Here is a 19,548-nt window from a genome sequence, read left to right as displayed (position 1 = left end):
AGAAAAAGAAGAGCAAATTAAATTCAAAGTAAGCATTATACTGGAAGTCCTAGCTAATGCAATGGAAAACAAAGAGGAAATAAAAGATGTACATATTGAGAAAGAAGAAATAAAACTGTCTTTGTTCACAGATGACATAGTCATCTATGTAGAAAATTTTAAAGAATTGACCAAAAAAATTCCTAGAACTTTTTCACTAAGAAATGATTGTTGTAGCACAGTTGCAAGATAACAAGATTAATATATAAAAGTCAATCACTTTCCTATAGACCAGCAATGAAAAAATAGAGTTTTAAATTAAAAATATTACCATTTACATTAGCACTAAAGAAAATGAAACATTTAGGTATAAAGCTAATGAGTTATGTGGATAGCAACAGACTGATTCTAAATCTTATATGGAGAAACAAAAGACCCAGAATAGCCAACTCAATGTTGAAGGAGAACAAAGATGGAGGACCGATGCCATCCTACTTCCACTTTCGACAAAGCTACAGTAATCAAGACAGCGTGGTATTGGTGCAAGAACAGACAAATAGGTCAATAGAACAGAACAGGGAGTCCAGAAATAGACCCACATTAATATAGGGAACTGATCTTTGCAAAAGAGCAAAGGCAACACAATAAAGATGGTCTTTTCAACAAATGGTACTGGAACAGTACACACACACGCACACGCACACGCACACACACACACACACACACAAAGAATCCAGACACAGACTTTATACCCTTCATAAAAATTAACTCAAAATGGGTCACAGACATAAATGTAAAACACAGAACTATAAAACTCCTAAAAAACAACATAGAAGAAAATCTAGATGACCTTGGGTATGGTGGTGACTTTCTAGAGACAACACCAAAGGCACAATCCATGAAAGGAATCATTGACGAGCTGGACTTCAATAAAATTAAAAACTTCTGCTCTGGGAAAGATGATGTCAAGAGAATGAGAAGACAAAGCACAGCCTGGGAGAAAATGTTTGCAAAAGACACACCTGATATAGAACTGTTGTTCAAAATACACAAAGAACCCTTAAAACTCAACCATGATGCCAGAAACAATCCAATAAAAGAATGGGCAAAAGATCAGAACAGACATCTCACCAAGAAGATATGTGAACATATGAAAAGATATTCCTCTCTTTTTAAAAAACAGAAGAAAAGGTATTCAACATCCTATGTCATTAGGGAATTACAATTAAAACAATGAGATACCAGGACACACCTAAGAACGTCCCAAATCCAAAGCACTAAGGACACCAAATGCCGGTGAGAACGGGGAGCGATGGGAACTTCCATCCATTGCTGCTGGGACTGCAAAACAGTGCGGCCGCTTAGGAAGACGGTTTGTCAGTTTCTTAGACAATTAAACATACTCTTCCCATGCGATTCAGCGATCGTGCTCCTTGGTATTTTTACCCAAGTGAATTGAAAACTTCTGTCCACACGAAAGCCTGCACATGGATGTTTATAGCAACTTGATTCATAGTTGTCAAAACTTAGATGCAATCAAGAAGTCCTTCCACAGGGGCGCCTGGGTGGCACAGCGGTTAAGCGTCTGCCTTCGGCTCAGGGCGTGATCCTGGCGTTATGGGATCGAGCCCCACATCAGGCTCTTCCGCTACGAGCCTGCTTCTTCCTCTCCCACTCCCCATGCTTGTGTTCCCTCTCTCGCTGGCTGTCTCTATCTCTGTCGAATAAATAAACAAAATCTTTAAAAAAAAAAAAAAAAAGAAGTTCTTCCACAGATGAGTGGTTCAAGACACCGGTCCATTCAGACAATGGAATATTATTCAGCGTTAAAAAACAAATGAGCTTTTGAGCCATGTACAGACATGGAGGACGGAAGCTTAAGTGCATAATACTGAGTGAAACAAGCCACATATGTATGATTCCAACTGATGACATTCTGGAAAAGCAAAACTATGAAGACAGTAAAAAATATCAGTGGTTGTCAGGGGTTAGTAGGGAGGGAAAAAGGAATAGGCAGAGCAGAGGATTTTTAGGGCAGTGAAACTGTTTTGTAAGATACCACAATGGTGGGTACCTGTCATTCTAAATTTGTCAAAACTCCTAGAACACACAACACCAAGAGTGAACCTTAAATGTAACCCCTGGACTTTGGGTGATGATGATGAATCGAGCAGGTTCACGTACCTCTCTGGTCCAAGATGTTGATAGTGGGGGAAGCAGTACATTGGGGGGGGGGACAAGGGATATGGGGGGATTCTCCATACTTTCTGCTCAATTTTACTGTGACCTGCCTTAAAACTGCTCTAAAAATAAAGTTGATTAATTAAAAACAAGTTTTAAACGGATGAATGACAGAATTGCTCCCTCCTCTTGCTCCCACAGTTGTGGTGTGAACTTCTATTTTTCCACCTACATCATTGGATTCAGGGTTCAAGTTTCACAGGGCCTTTTGTTCCACAAACCATGAGGGCAAAGGTTCTCCACCCTCTGCTGGAGTTTCTGCTGAACTGTCAAAATAAAGCAGGAGTGTCAACATCTAATCTTCTTTTAAAGACAAGTATGGACAGCTCAGATCCCCATGTCAGGATGATGTCACAATGACAAAGTCAAAGCCACTGCAAGAGTTCGGGGAGGCCATCTAGGCTCCTGGCTTTCAAACTGGTCTTAGCATCAGAATCAGTTTTCAGATGAACTCACACAGAACCCCTGAAATACACAAGAGTTAACAGAGTAAAAAAAAAAAAAAAGAAAAAGAAAAAGAAAAAGAAAAAAATCAGAACTGTCCTGACACATGATTCTAACATGTTTCATTTCCTAACACATTCGTTATTCCTTCCGGCTCATCAACCGAGAAATGCAATAGACATCCTTCCTATATTATTGTCCAAATAGTTGGTGACAATACTGAACAGGACAGGGCTCAGTAGCATGATTTGGAAATGTCCCTCTTCTTTTGCATATATAGACACATTTGCAAAGACGCAATGATGTAATTATTTTGGACATTATGTTATAAAACTTCTCAAATGCATAGAAAAGTAAGGCAATAGACTAATGAACATCTACATCTAAATTTCAGGGTTGTGATTATTTTCGTGTATTTCTGTTGCATATATAGGCACTGATTTTGTTTTGTCCTAATTTGGACAAACCAGCTATAAAAGATATTGTGGGACTGTTGAAGGACATCTGAATTTTAAAAAGGCACCTCTGCGAAATCCAGGGCTCCTGGGAACCCTTTGATACCCGATGGTCCAGCCTCCCTTGCGTTTGGCACGTGGGGATGCTGGGCCCCAAACGAGGAAAAGCCCAAAAAGCCTCCAGGAAGGTCTACAGCCTGGCTTCTGTCTGCCCCTTTAGCACCTGCCCTAGGCTCCCCAAAAGGCATTCTGTGCTCCCACCGCATCACACCTGCATTCCTGCAGACATTTCACAGATCTCAAGCCTCTGTGCCTTTGCTCTACCTTTGACAAAGCTGAGGCATAACCTCTTCCAGGAAGCCTGCCCTCATACCTTTCATCCACCCTACCCCCAGGGGTGGAGGTAAGTCAATCAGAAGTCAGCACACCCCGGAATGGGTAGCTCTAGACCTAATAGTCTAGGTAGGCAGAACCAAACCAAACTTGCAAACAATCAGGGAGGTGTTAGGAGGGCCTGGGGGAACTGCACCTATAAAAGGAAATTCCAAAAGGGAAGTATTTCTAAGAGAATTACTCAAAATGGGGTGGGGAGGATATTGAGGAAGCAGGGCCTATGGGCCACTGTTTCAATTCTGGGAACACCCTGAACTTTCAACTTTTGTCAATTACGACTTGCCAATTCACATTGATTGCCTCTTGGAAGAACTCTACCGGGACTGAAATAGAGATAATGTAACACCCGTTAGCTACAGAGGCAATCCTGTATCAGGTGGCCAGTTAAGCCCTGTTAGCACCTGATCACAATTCCTTCAAAACAAGTTACCCAACCCTGTGGGTTTTGCCTTTGTAAGCCTGCACTGCACCCTGGCGTAATTCCAAGCACGATTTCAACCTTGGTCCTCTCTGTGCCCCCCACATTGCAAGCCCTAAGACCCCAAATAAACACTTTGGGCTGCTTTACAGCCTCTTCTTGATTGATATACCTAATGTCTTGATTCCAGACGAAAACAAAAGCCAACGATGGATCTTAACAGATACCCAAGGGACCTCTAGCTGTGATTAGAAGCCATAAACACAAAAAGAACATCAGGAAAATGTCTATGCTTAAGGTCTCTCTGTGACTCCTCGGATTCCATGCCCAGGAATAAGACCATCAGGATCAGCCCCTGGGACCTCCAAAGACCCCTCTGCTTGCCCTGCACTCTCCCAGGACACTCCAGCAAGGAACTGACTGCCCCACGTTGTGACATTGTCTGTTTCTTTGTCTCTCATCTCCCCCTCGAGGGCGGGGGCTGGTCTCATGCTCTCTATCCCTCTCCTAGACCCTCCCGCAAAGGTCTGGAACAGAACCAGCGTGCAAAGGTTTGCAGAATCCAGTACCATCCGGGCCAGGCACAAACACTGGAAGATTTCCATGTGGCCGCAGCGCCCTCTATTGGACACATTCCACAGCCGCCGGGCACTCACCGGAGTGGGGGCGTTCACCACCGACAGATTGTACCCGTAGAGGAAGGATGAGCCAAAGGCACCCACGAGAGAGGCCACAATGAGCGAGCAAGACCAGTCCTGGGAAAGGAGAGGACAGCATGTCAGATCTGGCAGTCGGGCACAGAGCTAGGGCCCACAGGACGTACCTGGGCTGTCCCCTTGTCTGGGGAGGCCGTCCCAGAGAATCCCCAGGGCAAGAACGCAAGCTCCTGGAGCCGGCTGGCAGGTGAGTTGCCTGTCCAGGTCCACCTGCCTGTGCAGGTGCCCTGGATGGGTTCGGTCAGCCCCCGGAGCTCAGTTTGCTTCTGCCTGCTGCAACAGATCAGTGACTTGCAGACCTAATGTCCTTAGCAGGTGCTCTGTAAGCAGCCACATACTGTTGTATAAGCTGAGTTTGGCGACTTTCTGAACCACATAGCAGCAAAAAACAAAGCCAAACTCAGGCACCAACAGTAGCGGCGGGTGCTGACAAGAGGGACGGACCAGGCATTTTTCAGAGCATTTTCTGGCTATTCTCTCATTGGAATCTTTAGACGCGTTTTGATCCTGATGTTATGGGTGAGGAAACAGGCACAGAGGTGTCTGTGGTGCCATCTGGGATGGTGGCTGGAGCCCATGCAGCCTCCCGCTGCACTATGCTGCCACTCCCCCACTGCCTCTCCGTCTGGCAACAGAGCCTAGGAGCCTGAGGCTGCTCACAGCGGCACAGGTGCACACACGCTTACGTGCACACACACGCACCACTGCACGTGCTGTTCCAGACTCAATCTGCAGGCCGCTGTGAGTGCCTCAGGCCAAGGACCTGCAGAGACATACAGGGCTCAGCCCGGAGGACGAGGCATCTGCCTCCACGGAATCCTGTCCTTTGGCCTCATCCAAGGACGGTCACAATCAGGACAGGGCCCCGGAGCGGAAGCATCTGGACCACTTGGCAAAAGCTGACCAGCTGGCAGGAGCTGGAGGCGGGAGGGGTTGCCATCCGAAGCTGGCCAGGGGACTATGGGCCAGTCTCCAGATGGAGGGGACCCAGGTGCTCTTGGAAGCCACTTTCTCTGCTATTCCATAACGTGTGTGTGCTTCTTGGGCCAGGCCCTGATCAAGCTCCAGGGATACAGCGGCAAACAAAACAGACAAGGTCCACAGTTCCGGCAACTGCACCAGTCAAATGCTGTTTGGAAGGGAAAGCTGGACCCCAATAGCCAGTTCCCTGCTCTGCCCACCTCCGTAGTCTCCTCTAGCACGGGATGTTCCGGGCACTCAACTGTGGGAATCAGAGCCACTTTCCTGACCTTCCTGGGTCTCAGCTTGCCCAGCTGGACAACGGATCTAAGAACAGCACTGGCTGTCCAGGTTGTGGAGGACGGGCTGTGTGGCTGGATGAGGACAAAGGGCGTGTTCAGAAAGGCTGTTTACTCCTTCTGCTCTCCCCCTTGCCCAGCCGTGCAGAATGGCTGTTGCTCAGGGCAGGCGCCAAGGTCTCTCTTGGCCTGGCCTGTATGGCCACGTACGCCCGGAATTCTCCCTTCTAGAGACTTCTGTATCCAAGACCCATGACCGCGTCCCCTCCTCTGAAAGCTCTTCTGGAAGCTCCACCTTCTCATGTTGACACTTCTCTATGATTCAACTGTGTCCTTCCCCGGGCTCTGCCACTTAGGGCTATAACCTGGACCAGTTGCATAGCTGCTCTGTGACTCAGTGTTCTTATCTGAAAATGGGGATGATAACAAACCCCACCTCCTGGGCTGTTATGCTGAGCTAACCTGCACCCGTGAGTGTTAGCAGCAGAGGCTGGAGAGCGGGCAAGGCTCTTACTTTTTGAGGGTGGGGGTCTTGCTTCCAGGAACCAAGCCTGCCGCAGAGAAGGTATTCGGGAAATGCTCGTGATTGGATGGGGGTGAGAAAGGAGGTTGATAAGCCACCGGGATGGACATTGCCAGGTGTGGGTCCAGAATCTTTCCCTGCAGTAAGGGGGGTCTGAACTGCACGGGATTCACCGAAGGAATAAAACTGCATTTTGGACAAAACTCCCATTCTCCATAGTCCCTTATCCTCTGGGTCTCAGCATAGATGTCACTCCTCCTGACTCCCTGGGCCGTCCCGGGTGCCTTCTATCCCTCGGCCCCCTGGCTTCCAACCCTGATCACTGTCCCCTTGTCTGCACCCATCAGAGGATAGAGAAGGGCAGGTGGGAGCCTCTCCCTGGGGCCCCTGCCCCCGCTTGGCCAGCCGGTGCCCACCCCCTCGCATCACCTGCCCCAGGGACAGAGGGTACCAGCTGTGGGGGGCGGGGAAGGAAAAGGGGACACCACCCAGCACGTGCGAGGCAGCTCTCTGCCGCGGCCTCATTTCAGGAGCACAGCCTTGTTGCCAGAACTGCAGCTCCAGGGCGGGAGCTCCATGGCCAAGGTCACGGGGACCAGGATGCCGGCCCTCACGGCAGGCTTCTATGACCCGGGGCCCCAGGCCTTCCAGGCAGCGGAGGAAGGCAGCACAGCCGCCCACGCTGAGCCTCTGAGCCCTGTGGCAGGGTCCAGAGGCCGGTTTCTGCGTTTACCTTTCTGGTCCTCCTGCCCGGTGTCCCTCTCGGGGTGCGGCCACGTTCTGCAGCCCCTGTGCGAGCCCAAGCCCGGGAGGCCATGCTCCTCCGGCCGGGGGCCGTGCCAGGGCATCTCTGAGCAGGAGGCAGAGTCCACAAGGGGGCGGGGGCCCAGCAGGAAATACGGCAGTTCTATTTTGTCTGAACAGGAAACGGGCACCATGGGCTTTCCCCCAGTTCCCAGTTATAGCAGCAACCCAGGAGTCCTGGAAGGGAAACTTGCCTTCTCAGGAATCACCACCCAGGGCACGGATTTTTCCTTTGGCACCTTTGATTTTCCCTCCCAACAGCGTGCAGCGAGGGAGCACTGGGCATAAGGCCAGGGTGCCTCTCTGAGGATCGGAGCAGAACGGAACGTCGCTGGTGGCAGGAGAAGCCTGGTGGGGTCCCTACCCTGCCTCTCTAACTGCGGCCTTAGCCAAGTCACTTTGCTTCTCTGAGTCACCCCGTTGACGAGTGTAAAACGGAAGACTGATCCCACCTGGACTGTCTGTCCGGTAGTTATTCTGCGGCTCAAACAGAAAACACACGGCCCCGAGCAGCATGCTGGATGTGGGCGTGACTGCCCTGCAGATCTAGAACAAATGGGTTTGGAAGAAAAAGGACTTGCCACTCGGTCGCTACCCTGTCCTGCTCACTCAGCGTTGGCTCGGGGAAGACCTCCTCCTTGCCCACCGAGCTGGCTCAGGGAAAGCATGAAGGAGGCAAGACCCCTCCACGCACACTCGACATCAGAATTCATTCACCATGTGGCCAATTGGCCCCAGATGTCAGAGAAGTGGCTTTAATCATGACAGGTTTAGGACAGCGTGCCTTGGCCCTTTGCTCCCAGCGGCAGAACGCAGGGACAGAGGCCAGCAGGCAAAGGTATGTTTGGGGAATGCAGAACCCCTCGAAGGCCAGGGAGGCATCAAGTCCACAAAACGAGACAAGAAGCAAGCAAACAAGGTTTAGTGGATCACAGACATTGAAACTGGGGCTGGATCACCGAAGACTCTCTGGAAGAGGTGATTCCTGAGTAAGCCCCAGGGAATATGCAGGCAGAGAAGGGGTGTGGGGTGGGAGAGCCAAGACCCACAGGCGTAGATGCCCGGGGAGGTGGGGGAGCAGAATGGTTGAGCATGGCTGGCTCTGAAGATATGGGAAGGGGCAGGGAAGGGGACAGGCCAGCTGCCTCCCTGTGTCTTGGGGACCACACTGGGCCGTCCTGATGGGGACTTTGTGTTCACGCTCATCCTCATTTCCTCCCCCCTCTCCTTAGCTCCGGCCCCTCCGTGTATCGTCCCTGGCTTCCTCATCGCTAGCAGGGGGTCTCACCTGTTCTCGCTAAAGCTCCAATTGAATCAAGCGATCTGCCCCCCCCCCTCCTTCTCTTAAATTGTTCCGTGCTTCCCACTGGGGTTGAAAACTCATAGGCCCCAGGACCCAGGAGGTCAACACAAACATGCAACTACGGTTGAGTGCGAAGCGTGTGTGTGTTTTGGGGGGGTTGTGTCTGGGACACCCCTGTGCTGAGAAGGCTCCCAGAGTCAGCAAGCGTTAAAGGCCCTGCCGTCTGAGCACAGCATGTCCACAGGCCGGCGGCGGACTCCGAGTGTGGACTTGAGCCCCTGTCAGAGCTGTCCCTGCACACCTCTTGCCTCAACCTCCCTGACCCAAGCCCTGCTGAATCTGAGCTCAGAGGCCAGAAGCCAGAGCGGATGCAGATCCCAGGGGTGGAAGGAGACCCACAGCCCGCGGCTGCCCCGGGTTCCGGCCCTGCGCCAGGGGCTGTCCCAGATGCTAAAACTGGACATGTGCAGACTTCACTTTCCCTTTTGGTCCCGCAGCCTGGATGGAGGCGGTGCTTGGCCTGAAGAGTTCCTCTTATTGGTGGAAGTGGCTGTCCATAACTTCTCTCCCAGGCCGGCGCTGAACCAACCCAGAGGGGAGCAGTGACTTGCCCAAAGTCACGAACCTGAGAGCAGACTCGCTCAAGCTCCAGGCCAGAGCTCCGGCTCCTTGGAGAGTGGCCTCCGAGTTAACCGCGCTACCTTCCTTCAGGCAGTAAGCGGTTTCAAATTCCCAGCGCTTTTCGGGGTGACAAAATGAACAGCTCTACTTTCTGGGAAAGCTTGCTGAAGGTGGTAGGAGCTGTCCCTTCATGTTGCCACAGCTCAGTGGGTGGCGCTGGCCTGGGTTCGAGCCTCCGCTCAGCCACGTAGGACCTGCGAGCCCTCGTGCCAGTCCCTCGGCCTCTCTGTGGCACAGTGTCCTCATCTGTAGCATGGGCATGACAGTGTCAGCACCTCATAGACCTGTGCAAGATTCCGCGAGTTTATCCTTGAAAAGCACGTGGAACCGTGAAAACAGCAGGCGGTTTATAGCAAGGGTACAGTGAATACTCGGTAGGATTTTTAAAATCACCTCGTCCCCGGACAATGCGCCGTATCTGGACCCAAACGCTCCCAACCTTTTCTGAGTAAGTACCATCCTGCGTACTCTGTGTAGAAAGATCTGGGCCCCTGTGGGGAATTAGTGTCCTCAGCGGTGGAAGGGGAGGGCTGGGGCCGGGCTGATGTCCCTGGATGATTGCTAAGGCCCGTTCCAGTGCTCAGGTTTGGTCTCTCGGTGACAAACATGATGCATTGCACCTCCCTGGACCAGACGGCGGTTCACCGGGACTTCCCATCACCCGAGCACCCTCCTCCTGCAGCTCACGGAGCACGTCTACACTGCTTTGCCCTCAGCCAGATGTGTTCACACTCATGGTGTCACCCGTCCTCCAGCAGCCATCTGAGGAGCTGCTAGGCTGACGTCACAGGGAGGAAGTGAAGTTGGGACCGCTGCTGCCACTCCCACGTTGCTCGGCCCGTGCTCTCTGGCAGACCCTGAGGAAATTAACGCTAACAAGGATGTGGCCGTTGGCCAGGTGTTCCCAGGTGTGCTGGGGCTGGGGCACGAGCATCCTCTCCTGACATTATTCCTGCAGGCACACACCCACCCACCGTTATTGTCGAGAACCTACTTCTGCCAGGTTCTCCTGGTCCTTGCTCAGCTCGCCGTGACTACCCATAGCTTTGCTCATCCGTCGGTCCGCCGCTCTCTCACCAGCTCCCCCCAGGAGCTCCGCTGGGCCCTCTCTGTCCCCCTGCGTTCCATACGCTGCTCACAACTGCACTGGCTGTGACCATCCTTACTTACGAGTGTCGGGCCTCATGTGTGCCTTTCCCTCTGGACCGGAGCTCACCAAGGGCAGGGGCTCTGTCTGTTGTAGAGTGAACTGTGTCCCCCTCCCCAGATTCATCCAGTGAAGCATTAACCCCCAGCACCGCAGAAGGTGACTGTTTTGGGGGACAGGGTCTTTACAGAGGAGAGTGGGGTAAAATGAGGTCACGAGGGTAGACCCAAATCCAATATGACTAGTGTCTTTATGAGAAGACCTTGGGACAAGGACACACATAAAAGAAAGTCCGTGCGAGGACACGGGGACAGGACAGCCTGTCTACACACCAAGGACAGAGGCCTCAGAGGGAATCAACCTTGCTGACACCCTTGATCTCAGACTCCAGCCTCCAGCCTCTGGCCTCCGGGACCGTGAGAAAGCACCTCTCTGTTGTTTACGCCCCCAGCTTGTGGTGCTCGGTCATGGTGGCCCGAGCAGCTAACCCAGTGTCCCAAGCCTCTTTGGATTCCCAGAATTTTCTTCCCGCCTCGCTCAGGGAAGGGCCAGGTAGATACTTTCTGGGACGGAACTCAAACTGTCCTCTGGGTGGTGTCCTGAAGCTTGGACAAGATGAAAACGTTGTACCAGGAAAGGGCAGGAAAGGAAAAAAGGGGGGGGGGGTGTTATTGACTATCATTTAAGCAGAATGATTGAGATGACTCTACCGCTTCCTGCGTTACACCAAATGCCTGGACGGCAGAGCCTTGACTCCAGTAGGAGTGTGTCCTTGGAGGGAATGCCTGTTTATTTCATGTGACTCTGCCTCATCCCTGGATGACCTGAGGAGGTGGCTGGACCCTCCCTGAGCCTCTGTTTCACACCTGAGGGTGGGGACCATCCCTCTCCACCTGCCAGTTCCACATTTCTCGGGCAGTTTGATACATACACCTGTGGGGATCTTTGTCTGCCTAAATAAGGTTTGTTAAAAATCTGCACATATTTTCTTCTGCAGACGTTCTAGGAGATGAGGCACAAAGGGACCAGGGTTCAAGACCACTCCCCCGCAAACTAGCTATGTAGCCTTGGACAAGTGGCTTCATCCCTGTGTGAGCCACAGTTCCTCGCCTGTAAAATGAGGGTGGTGATGTCTTCACTGTGGTGTGGCCAAGAGAACCAAAGGGGAGACCCGGGTAAAGTCCCCACACAGAGCAGGTGCTGTCTGGCTTTGGTTTTAGAGTCTGGTTTAAAAGAAGGTGCCAGGATCCCTGAGGAGTGAGAGCCTCTCTGGGGCAGGTGGACCAGGCCTTGCTGGGGGGCGGGGGATGGGTTTCAGTGTATCCACAAGGACAATGACGTCATCGCTCACACAGTCGTGTCCCCTTGTTGCGAAATGAGCTTTGGAGTGGAAACCACTTTCCCCCCAGGTCCCAAAGGCTACCAGCAGACCGTAGAGTCACCATCAACCAAAATACAATATGATCAGTGGCCTGTGCCTCGTAGCACACGCTTTCCCCTTCACAGGGCAACTTCCCACACACCTTTGCTTCTATCCCCTGCTCTCTCTTCTTGGCCTGATCTCGCCTCCACCTACATTTCCCTGGGAGGGCGAGGGGGCTGGGACGGACTGCCCCAGCGTCACCAGAACAGGGAGAGATAAGGAAACCAGGACTGACCAATTTCTTTCTCGCCAGATCTCTTTCTTTGGAATCTGTGGAGTTCTTTTCACTGCACTTCATGGTTTATTTTTCAGATTTTTGGACTGGGTTTCCTTGTTCCTGAGAAGGAGAAAAAAAGGAAGAAGTCATTAGAGACTTGCTGTCACCAATGTGCAATCAGGGGAGGTGGCCCCCAAATGGAGGTGTTGCTGGTGTGGACACCAGGACGGCAGTGCCCAGCTCCCCTGGAGACCGAGGCGTCTCCCTGCTCCCGTCTGGCCTCAGTGTCCCCATCTGCAGCGTGCGGGATGGGGGTGCCGGACATCTGTGTCTCCCACACTTGCCATGTTGCTTATTAAACACAGGCCCCTCCCCCGAACATTCGAACATTCTCATTCAGATGGTCATTCTTATGGCGGGAAGATCTCGGAAACACCAAAATTTCTGTCCCCAAGACATGAAAATAAAAGTGATACAGATTAAACGAAGTACCAATCTTCCCTGTCAAATCGGAAACAGTCGCCAAAATTGTAACCGAAATCACTGGCAGGACAGAAGGAGAGAAATGTGCAGGTGTTTTGGAGGGCGGAAATAAGTTTCTGGAACCATAAAAATATGTAGGCCCTTTGGCCCAGCTACTCCATTTATAGAAAGTTATCCAAAAGCAGTAATAAAGAAAGGGCACAGATTTCAGCTGAGATTGTTCACAAATGGTATTCACAGTAGAAAAACTATCTAGCAGGAAAATTTAGATAAGTTATAGTGCATCCATATATGGAAACTCATGTAGCATTTGAAAACTATGTTAAAGAATATTTAACGTCATGGGGAAATGCTCATCTTACTTGACAGAGAAAGACCGATAAAAGCATGTCTATTAGCATTAAACATACATGTACGTACTAACGAATCCACGCTATTATGTGATATAAGGACTTAAACTATGCCCGTGTGTTTTTTCATATAAAATTAAGATTTTTTTAAACGTTGATACATAAAGTTATTTATTCCACAACTATTCGTTAAGCCCGCAATACCCAGGTCAGAGCAAGACAGATTTTGCCCTGCCCTCATGGAACCTCCCTATTTTAGGGGAAGAGCCCATTTGGGAAGAGCGTACAGAGGGCTCCCAGAGCCCGGGGAAGGCGAGGGGCCTGGCCCAGCACAGGGCAGGCGAGCGGCAGGAGCCTGGGCTGCCGAGGTGAGCAGAGGACACATCACACACTTATGGGCAGTGAAAATAGACTCCCTGGAAGTAGCAACACAGAACAGCAGTTTCTACTTGGCCGTGGTATTTTAGCCCATTTTTGTCTGGTTTGTTTTCCTATGCTTTTCCAATTTTTGACACACACACACACACACAAAACCAGAAAAACCATAAACCAAAAAAAACCCACTTCTATAACTGGAAAAGCAAGTTTAAAAAAATTGCTTTAAATTTAAGAAAATTTTAATTAATGTGCCAAGGAGCCAAGTAGACATAAAAAGTGCAATTCTGGAAGAATATGTAGCTCAGATAGGATGATGGGTTCTGAGATACAGAAGTCGTTTGAGCCGGCCTGATGGGGAACATTGGTTGGTGAACTTCCATGGCCAGCACTGGAGGGGGACATCCGAGGCCCTCCTCTGAGGGACCCTGCCTGTCTCATCCCAGCACACATACCCAGGGACACTCCAGCCCACTGGACCTCCCTTTTCAGGCCATTCTCATGGTCCTTTGGCTGCCCCTCAGCCTAGAATGCCTTTCCTTCTTCCCATGCACAGAAGGAAGTGATTCAGTTTTTCCAGAAGGAACAGACAGTCGTGCAGAGGAGGTGAGCCTTGAAGGTGAGACTCTGTGCCTCACCCTACAGAGACCACCACAGAGCTCACAATGACCTCATTGTCCCTGAGACATCATGTCCCAGGTGGGAAGATGCCCCAGCATGGCACAAGGCCAGGTGCAGACAGCGTGCACCCCAGGCCGCACAGAGCCATGAGTTCAAACCCCAGCTCTATAGCTCACTAGCTGTGTGACTTGGGGCAAGTTGCTTAACCTCTCTGTACCTCTGTTTCTTTATATGTCAAGTGAGGAAGAACAACAGGACATATCTCACAGGGCTTAGATCAAGTGAGTCCGTGCATATGAAGCACATAATAAATGCCAAATGGTCACCAGCATCACCAGACTCCCACTGAATGGTCCCTGTGGAGCACAGATGAGGCATTCATTTGTCAGGGTCGTTCTGGAACACCATTCCAAGACAGTGTCTTAGAACTGGTTACGAGAAAAAAGGAGGGGGAACCACTTGGCATATGAATAGAGAGCCCTACACTGCCTCAAAATAATTCTCGAAAGCTTACATAGAATAATGAATAACTAGAATGTAGCGTAAATACGAGCTCTGGGCATGAGGTTCTAAAACCGCTAGCTGCCTGTCTTTTCAATCTGCAGTAAGAATACAAAAAGTGTCCACTAGTGTGGCTGTGCTAGCCCTTTAAAGTTCGAACTGCACCACACCCATTGGGGAACAGCCCCGTCCCCAGTCCCCAGGGTGCCCACCTGCCTCACCCAGCAACTATAGGGTTAACGCCTACCCTGCGGAGCACCCGACTCTGGTCCTAGCGATCTGATTGCCCCCCGCCCAGCCTCAGCCTACCTGGGGTTAAATATTGAGAAAACCGCCTCTGCTACTGAGACTAGAACTTTCATGGGCACCACGTGTCAATCGCGATGGCCAGCCACGTTGCAAATGAAGTAAGCAAGCCTTGGAGAAGTATCATTACCCGCCCTACCTGTCACACAGGGTGCGTCTGAGCCTAAGACAGCGTCAAGTCGCATCGTCGCTCGCAAGCCTGTGTTGGGTGGGAGCACGGACGGAGGCAAAGGAAAGGCACGGCTCACATCAGGACACCACAGAACAGCACAGACAGCACTGATGAACCCGTGCTCTCAGGGCTGGCTCCCCCAAGCTGGAGGCCACCTCCTTCCAAACGCCTGCAGCTGCGGCCTTGTGTGCCGTCCAGCCCCTGGCTGGCAGCTCGCCACGGGAAATGCCACATACTTCCTACTCCCCCCAGATTTTGATTGAGTAATCCTTGGCTGTGACTTTATTCTTAAGTTTCAGGGTGAAGTTTCTGCTGACTTTGGCACAGAGCTAACGCGAACCCTAAAACAGCATATTGAAAAGGAATGTGGAAAATAGAGCAGCCTTGAGAGAGAGAGAGAGAGAGAAGGAGAGAAAGAAAAAGAGAGGAGAGGGCTGGAGGAAGGGGGCAGGCAGAAGGAGATTACTGGATTAGCAGCCTCAGCCATAATCACTCATAACCAATTTCATCTTTATGTTAGCATTTATCAAACACCATGTGAAGCACGTCATGTGCATATCCTCACTTCATCGTCACCGAATTGATTTTCAGATCCCTCACTTTTCAATTCCCTTATTCCAGGTGCTCGGCCAGAGTCTCACAGACTCTTGAAAACATCCCCAAAGCCGATGCAACTCAGCTGGTTCCGGGAGCTTCCCTTGCCTGTTACAGTCTGAAGAGCGAAGAGCACATGCTTCAGAGGTAGCTCAGTTCCCCATATAATCCCATCTAAGCCTGGGAAATTGTGAAAGCAAGCAGCATTAACAATTAAACAGCATCCAGCTGTTACTGTAAACATCCCTTGAAGCCTGTCTCCACGAGCGAGAGATAAATGATTAACAGCGCACAACTGAGGCTAGCTCAGTTGATCAAAAACCTGCCGGGTGAGAGTCAAGTTCTGGACCAGAGTCAAAGGTAGAGGCATTCCCTTGAAGCCACCGCGGATTATTGGACAGACCTTCCTGGGTGTTGGAGGGCTTCTTGCTAACATGAGGGTGTGGCTAGCGCGGGACCAGCCCGCCCGGACGGTGGCGAGGGCAACAGCTGTAAAACAGGACACAGATGGATGCATGGAGATCGGGTCCTAGGTGCAAAGGCGCAGGACGAAGGGTTTACGCTTGCTACTCTGTTGCTCTAGGAGTGCAATCAGCCCAATGAGAGATACGTGAGAGCCATCGCCTCGGAGACGCTGTACCCGTGGGCATTGCTGTCATTACTCTAGGAACGTCACAGTGTCCTCCTGCCCTGTTCCTCTAGCACAAAAGAGGTGCCCACGTGCAAATCCCACTCTGTTTTCAGGACTCTGAGATAAATGGAGGTCTGGAGTGGTGCAGAGAGGCGAGGGACATAGGTGAGGAATCCAAGAGCGTGGCTGGGCAGCATGGGGCAAGATCCAAGGTCAGCCAAGGGCACCCACAGCCTCCTCCTGACCAGTGCACAGAGAGAGCCGAGGGCATGGGAAGTGAAGATGGGCTCCTGGGAGTCCCAGCCAGCATGGAAAAAGGACTCTGCCTGGTTCAGGCATGTGCTTAGGTCCTGGGAGATAGCACCATTTGGGGAACCTGGGAAAGCCCATCCAATTCCCTTGGCGTCAGTTCAGAGCACCCAGGCAACCTGCTCGTGGCTAATTCCATTTCCCCAGTTTCCCAACCTTGAGTTTGTTTTTTTTTTTTAAGATTTTATTTATTTATTTGACAGAGATAGAGACAGCCAGCGAGAGAGGGAACACAAGCAGGGGGAGTGGGAGAGGAAGAAGCAGGCTCATAGCGGAAGAGCCTGATGTGGGGCTCGATCCCATAACGCCGGGATCACGCCCTGAGCCGAAGGCAGACGCTTAACCGCTGTGCCACCCAGGCGCCCCTCAACCTTGAGGTTTACAAAAGGGTGGGCTGGAGAGCAGGAAGAAATCACCTGATCCTTGCGAAGCGTCTACCGCAGGTGTTTTTACTAACCAACCTCCGATGACTGACACAACCTGCACACCAGGAAGATGACATTCCTGGGCCCGGGGTGATTTCAGCTGTGTGTAAGGAAATGCAGGCACACCTGGACAGTGCGATCGCTCCCCCAGACTTTTCAAAGCGTCTGCAATTATCCAGCTGGTGCCCAGCCCTTTCTTTCCCCAGTCACCCGACCTCTCTCTTGACATCATTTTAGCTGCAGGAGATCATTCTCAATGCCAGGATTATTCAACCATTGGTTTAGCAACATCTGGATTGTTAGTATAACATGATGACTAAGAGGCTGGGATTTGATGTCAGACTTGGAATCCCAGCCTGCCACTCCCCAGCCACGTCACACGGGACGAGTCACCTGTCTGCAAGGTGGGGATAAGGGAGTGCTCATCTCAGGGTCACGTTGTACAGACCAAACGAGATGCTGCCCTTCGAATTGCCTGCTGTGTAGAGCACCCAGTGTTGCTATTGTTTTGGGGAGTCTCTTTGTTGATCATTATTTTTACTCTTGTTTGTTTATTCTTTTTCAAGTATTTATGGAGCACCAACTGCATGGCCCACATAGTGCTAGACGCTGAGAAGGCTGCAGAGAAGGGTAAATCTATTACTTCCATTGGGTAATTTACAATCAGGTCAGACAGATGAGCCAACGGAAGGGACCTGCATTTAGTAAGCACCTACTGTGTGCCAGGCACTGGTTAGGCACAGCCTCATTTAATCCTAAGAGCAGCCACTAAGTGTTTGTTAGCTCCATTCTGTGGCCGAGTATCCTGGGGTTCCCGAGGTCACCCTGCTTGCCTAAAGCACCATGACTTGTGGATGAGAATTGACATTTAAAGCAAGACCACCCATTCCACCACCACCCCCCCGCCTACCCTCTGTTCACTGCTGCTCTGGAGGGGAAGCCCCTCACCAGAGATGACAAGCCCGTCAGAGTGAGCCTCAGTACCCTGGTGTCAGACACATCTCTCTCTCTCTCTCTCTTTGGCCCTGCAGCATCCAAAAAGACTTCTCACTTTGGAGGGTCTGCCATTGTGGGTCTTGTGGGCACACCCCTCTCACCTTCTCCAGGGTCTTCCCATTTCCTTTCAGCGTCATCAATTTCTCCTCCACTGGATCTTTCTAGGCTATATACAAAGGTGTCTTAACATCACTAACTAAAAAACAAAATCTAAACTAAGAAGTATTGGGGAGGGGGCACCTGGGTGGCTCAGTCAGTTGGGCATCTGACTCTTGGTTTCAGCTCAGGTCCTGATCTCACGGTTGTGAGATCGAGCCCCGTGTCAGGCTCCACGGTCAGCAGGGAGTTTTCTCCTCCATCTCTCTCTCTCTCTGCCTCTCCCCCCAACTCTCTCAAATAAATTAATTAATCTAGAAGCATTGGCGAGGATGTGGAGAAACTAGAGCCCTCCTACACTGCCACTGGGGGTGTCAGCCGCAGCAGTGACTGTGGGAAGCAGTTTGATGGTTTCTCAAAGAGCACACACACAATTACCTTGGGACCCAGCAACACCGGTCCTGGGTATAAACCCAAGGGAATTGAAAACAGGTGTTCAAACAGAGCTTGTTCTCGAATGCTCACAGCCGTGCTATTTACAGTAGTTAAAATGTGGAAAGAGTCCCAGTGTCCATTAGCTAATGAATGGATACACAGTTGTGGTCTGTCCGCACCTGGATTAGCATTCAGAAAGGAATGAAGTCCGGATACCGGCTTACCGTGCAGAAGAACCTCGAAAACCTTACACTGAGGCGAAAAAGCTGGACACAGTCACCTGTTTCATGACTCCGCTTAGATGGAACGTGCAGAAAACGCAGCCCCACAGAGGCTGAAAGCAGACTGGGGGAGGGGCCGGTGGGAAGCCAGTGTTTGATGGGCTTGTTTGGGGGGAGATGAGTGTTTTGGGGGAGCTAGACAGAGCTGGTGGTGGCAGAACACTGTGAATGTAGAAAATGGTTAATTTTATGTTAAGTTCACCTCAATTAGAAAAAAAAACTTCCTTTGACCCCATGACCTTCTGTTATCCCCCATTTCCTTGCTCTGTCGCAGCTCAACTGTCCCAGGGGTTCACTGGCTGCCCTTCCTTCTTCGGCTTCAGCGGAGGGTTTAGACCCGTCACAGGGCTCAAGCTGCTCTTACTGAGAACATCAATCATCCAAAGTCACTAGTCAATTCCCTGTGACCTCCCAGCAGCTTTCATGAAGGTGACCACTCCTCTTCCTTCTGGCTCCTTCTAGAAACTTCCTTGTCCTGTCTTCTGGTCAACACGCTGGCCCGGTTTTCCCTCAGCGGCTCCTCCCTCCCCGCAAGGCCGCTGAGACTAGAGGCTCCCCCAGGACTCAGCCTTTGCCAAGGCCTCCTCTCTGCTCCGCCCACACTCTCGTCCTGGTCGACCTCACCCAGACTCGCCCCCAGCCTTCAGCCCACCCGTATGCAAACTGAACTTCTGATACCCCTGCCCAAATCCCCTCTTTTGTCAGGCCTCCCGCCTCATCCAGCCCCCTCCCAGTCTCCAGGCCAAAAAGCAGACTCCTTCCTCCCTCTGAATTCCCTCCTGGTGCCTGTCCGAATCACGACAACTCTCACCACCTTGGCCCCCAGTTATATCCCGGGCAGATGGCACATCTGTCCCCAGACCCTGCCTGCACAGCCTCCAGAGAGCTTCCCGGCTCACCCCCCCGCCCCCCCGCGTCCACAGCTGCTCGCCATCCAGCGGTGGCCAAAGCGACATCCTCTGCAAACACC

At 51.3% G+C, this 19,548-nt stretch overlaps 1 protein-coding gene across 12 annotated transcripts in view; it reads right to left on the bottom strand.

Annotated features, from left to right (window-relative positions):
• The window catches only part of SLC2A9 (solute carrier family 2 member 9), a 260,925-nt gene that overhangs the window by 216,382 nt on the left and 24,995 nt on the right, over positions 1–19,548 (bottom strand). For 3 of the 12 annotated variants that reach the window (XM_040625292.1, XM_008685761.2, XM_040625289.1), the window contains exons 2-3: positions 12,022–12,123; positions 4,587–4,685 (exon numbers count right to left, since the gene is read on the bottom strand). In XM_040625292.1, coding sequence (XP_040481226.1) covers positions 4,587–4,685; positions 12,022–12,084 — 162 coding nt within the window. In that variant the 5' untranslated portion in view covers positions 12,085–12,123. Of the gene's footprint in view, positions 1–1,231; positions 1,623–2,392; positions 2,686–4,586; positions 4,686–7,684; positions 7,779–12,021; positions 12,124–14,778; positions 14,934–19,548 lie in introns of those variants that run through there. The other 9 variants (XM_040625291.1, XM_040625294.1, XM_040625290.1 and 6 more) reach the window with 6 other exon arrangements.

The sequence above is a fragment of the Ursus maritimus genome, unplaced genomic scaffold (assembly GCF_017311325.1).
Source record: "Ursus maritimus isolate PB19 unplaced genomic scaffold, ASM1731132v1 scaffold_8, whole genome shotgun sequence".
NCBI lineage: Eukaryota > Metazoa > Chordata > Mammalia > Carnivora > Ursidae > Ursus > Ursus maritimus.
Note: the sequence above shows the minus strand (reverse complement) of the source record. Positions and strands in the feature narration are given on the sequence as shown.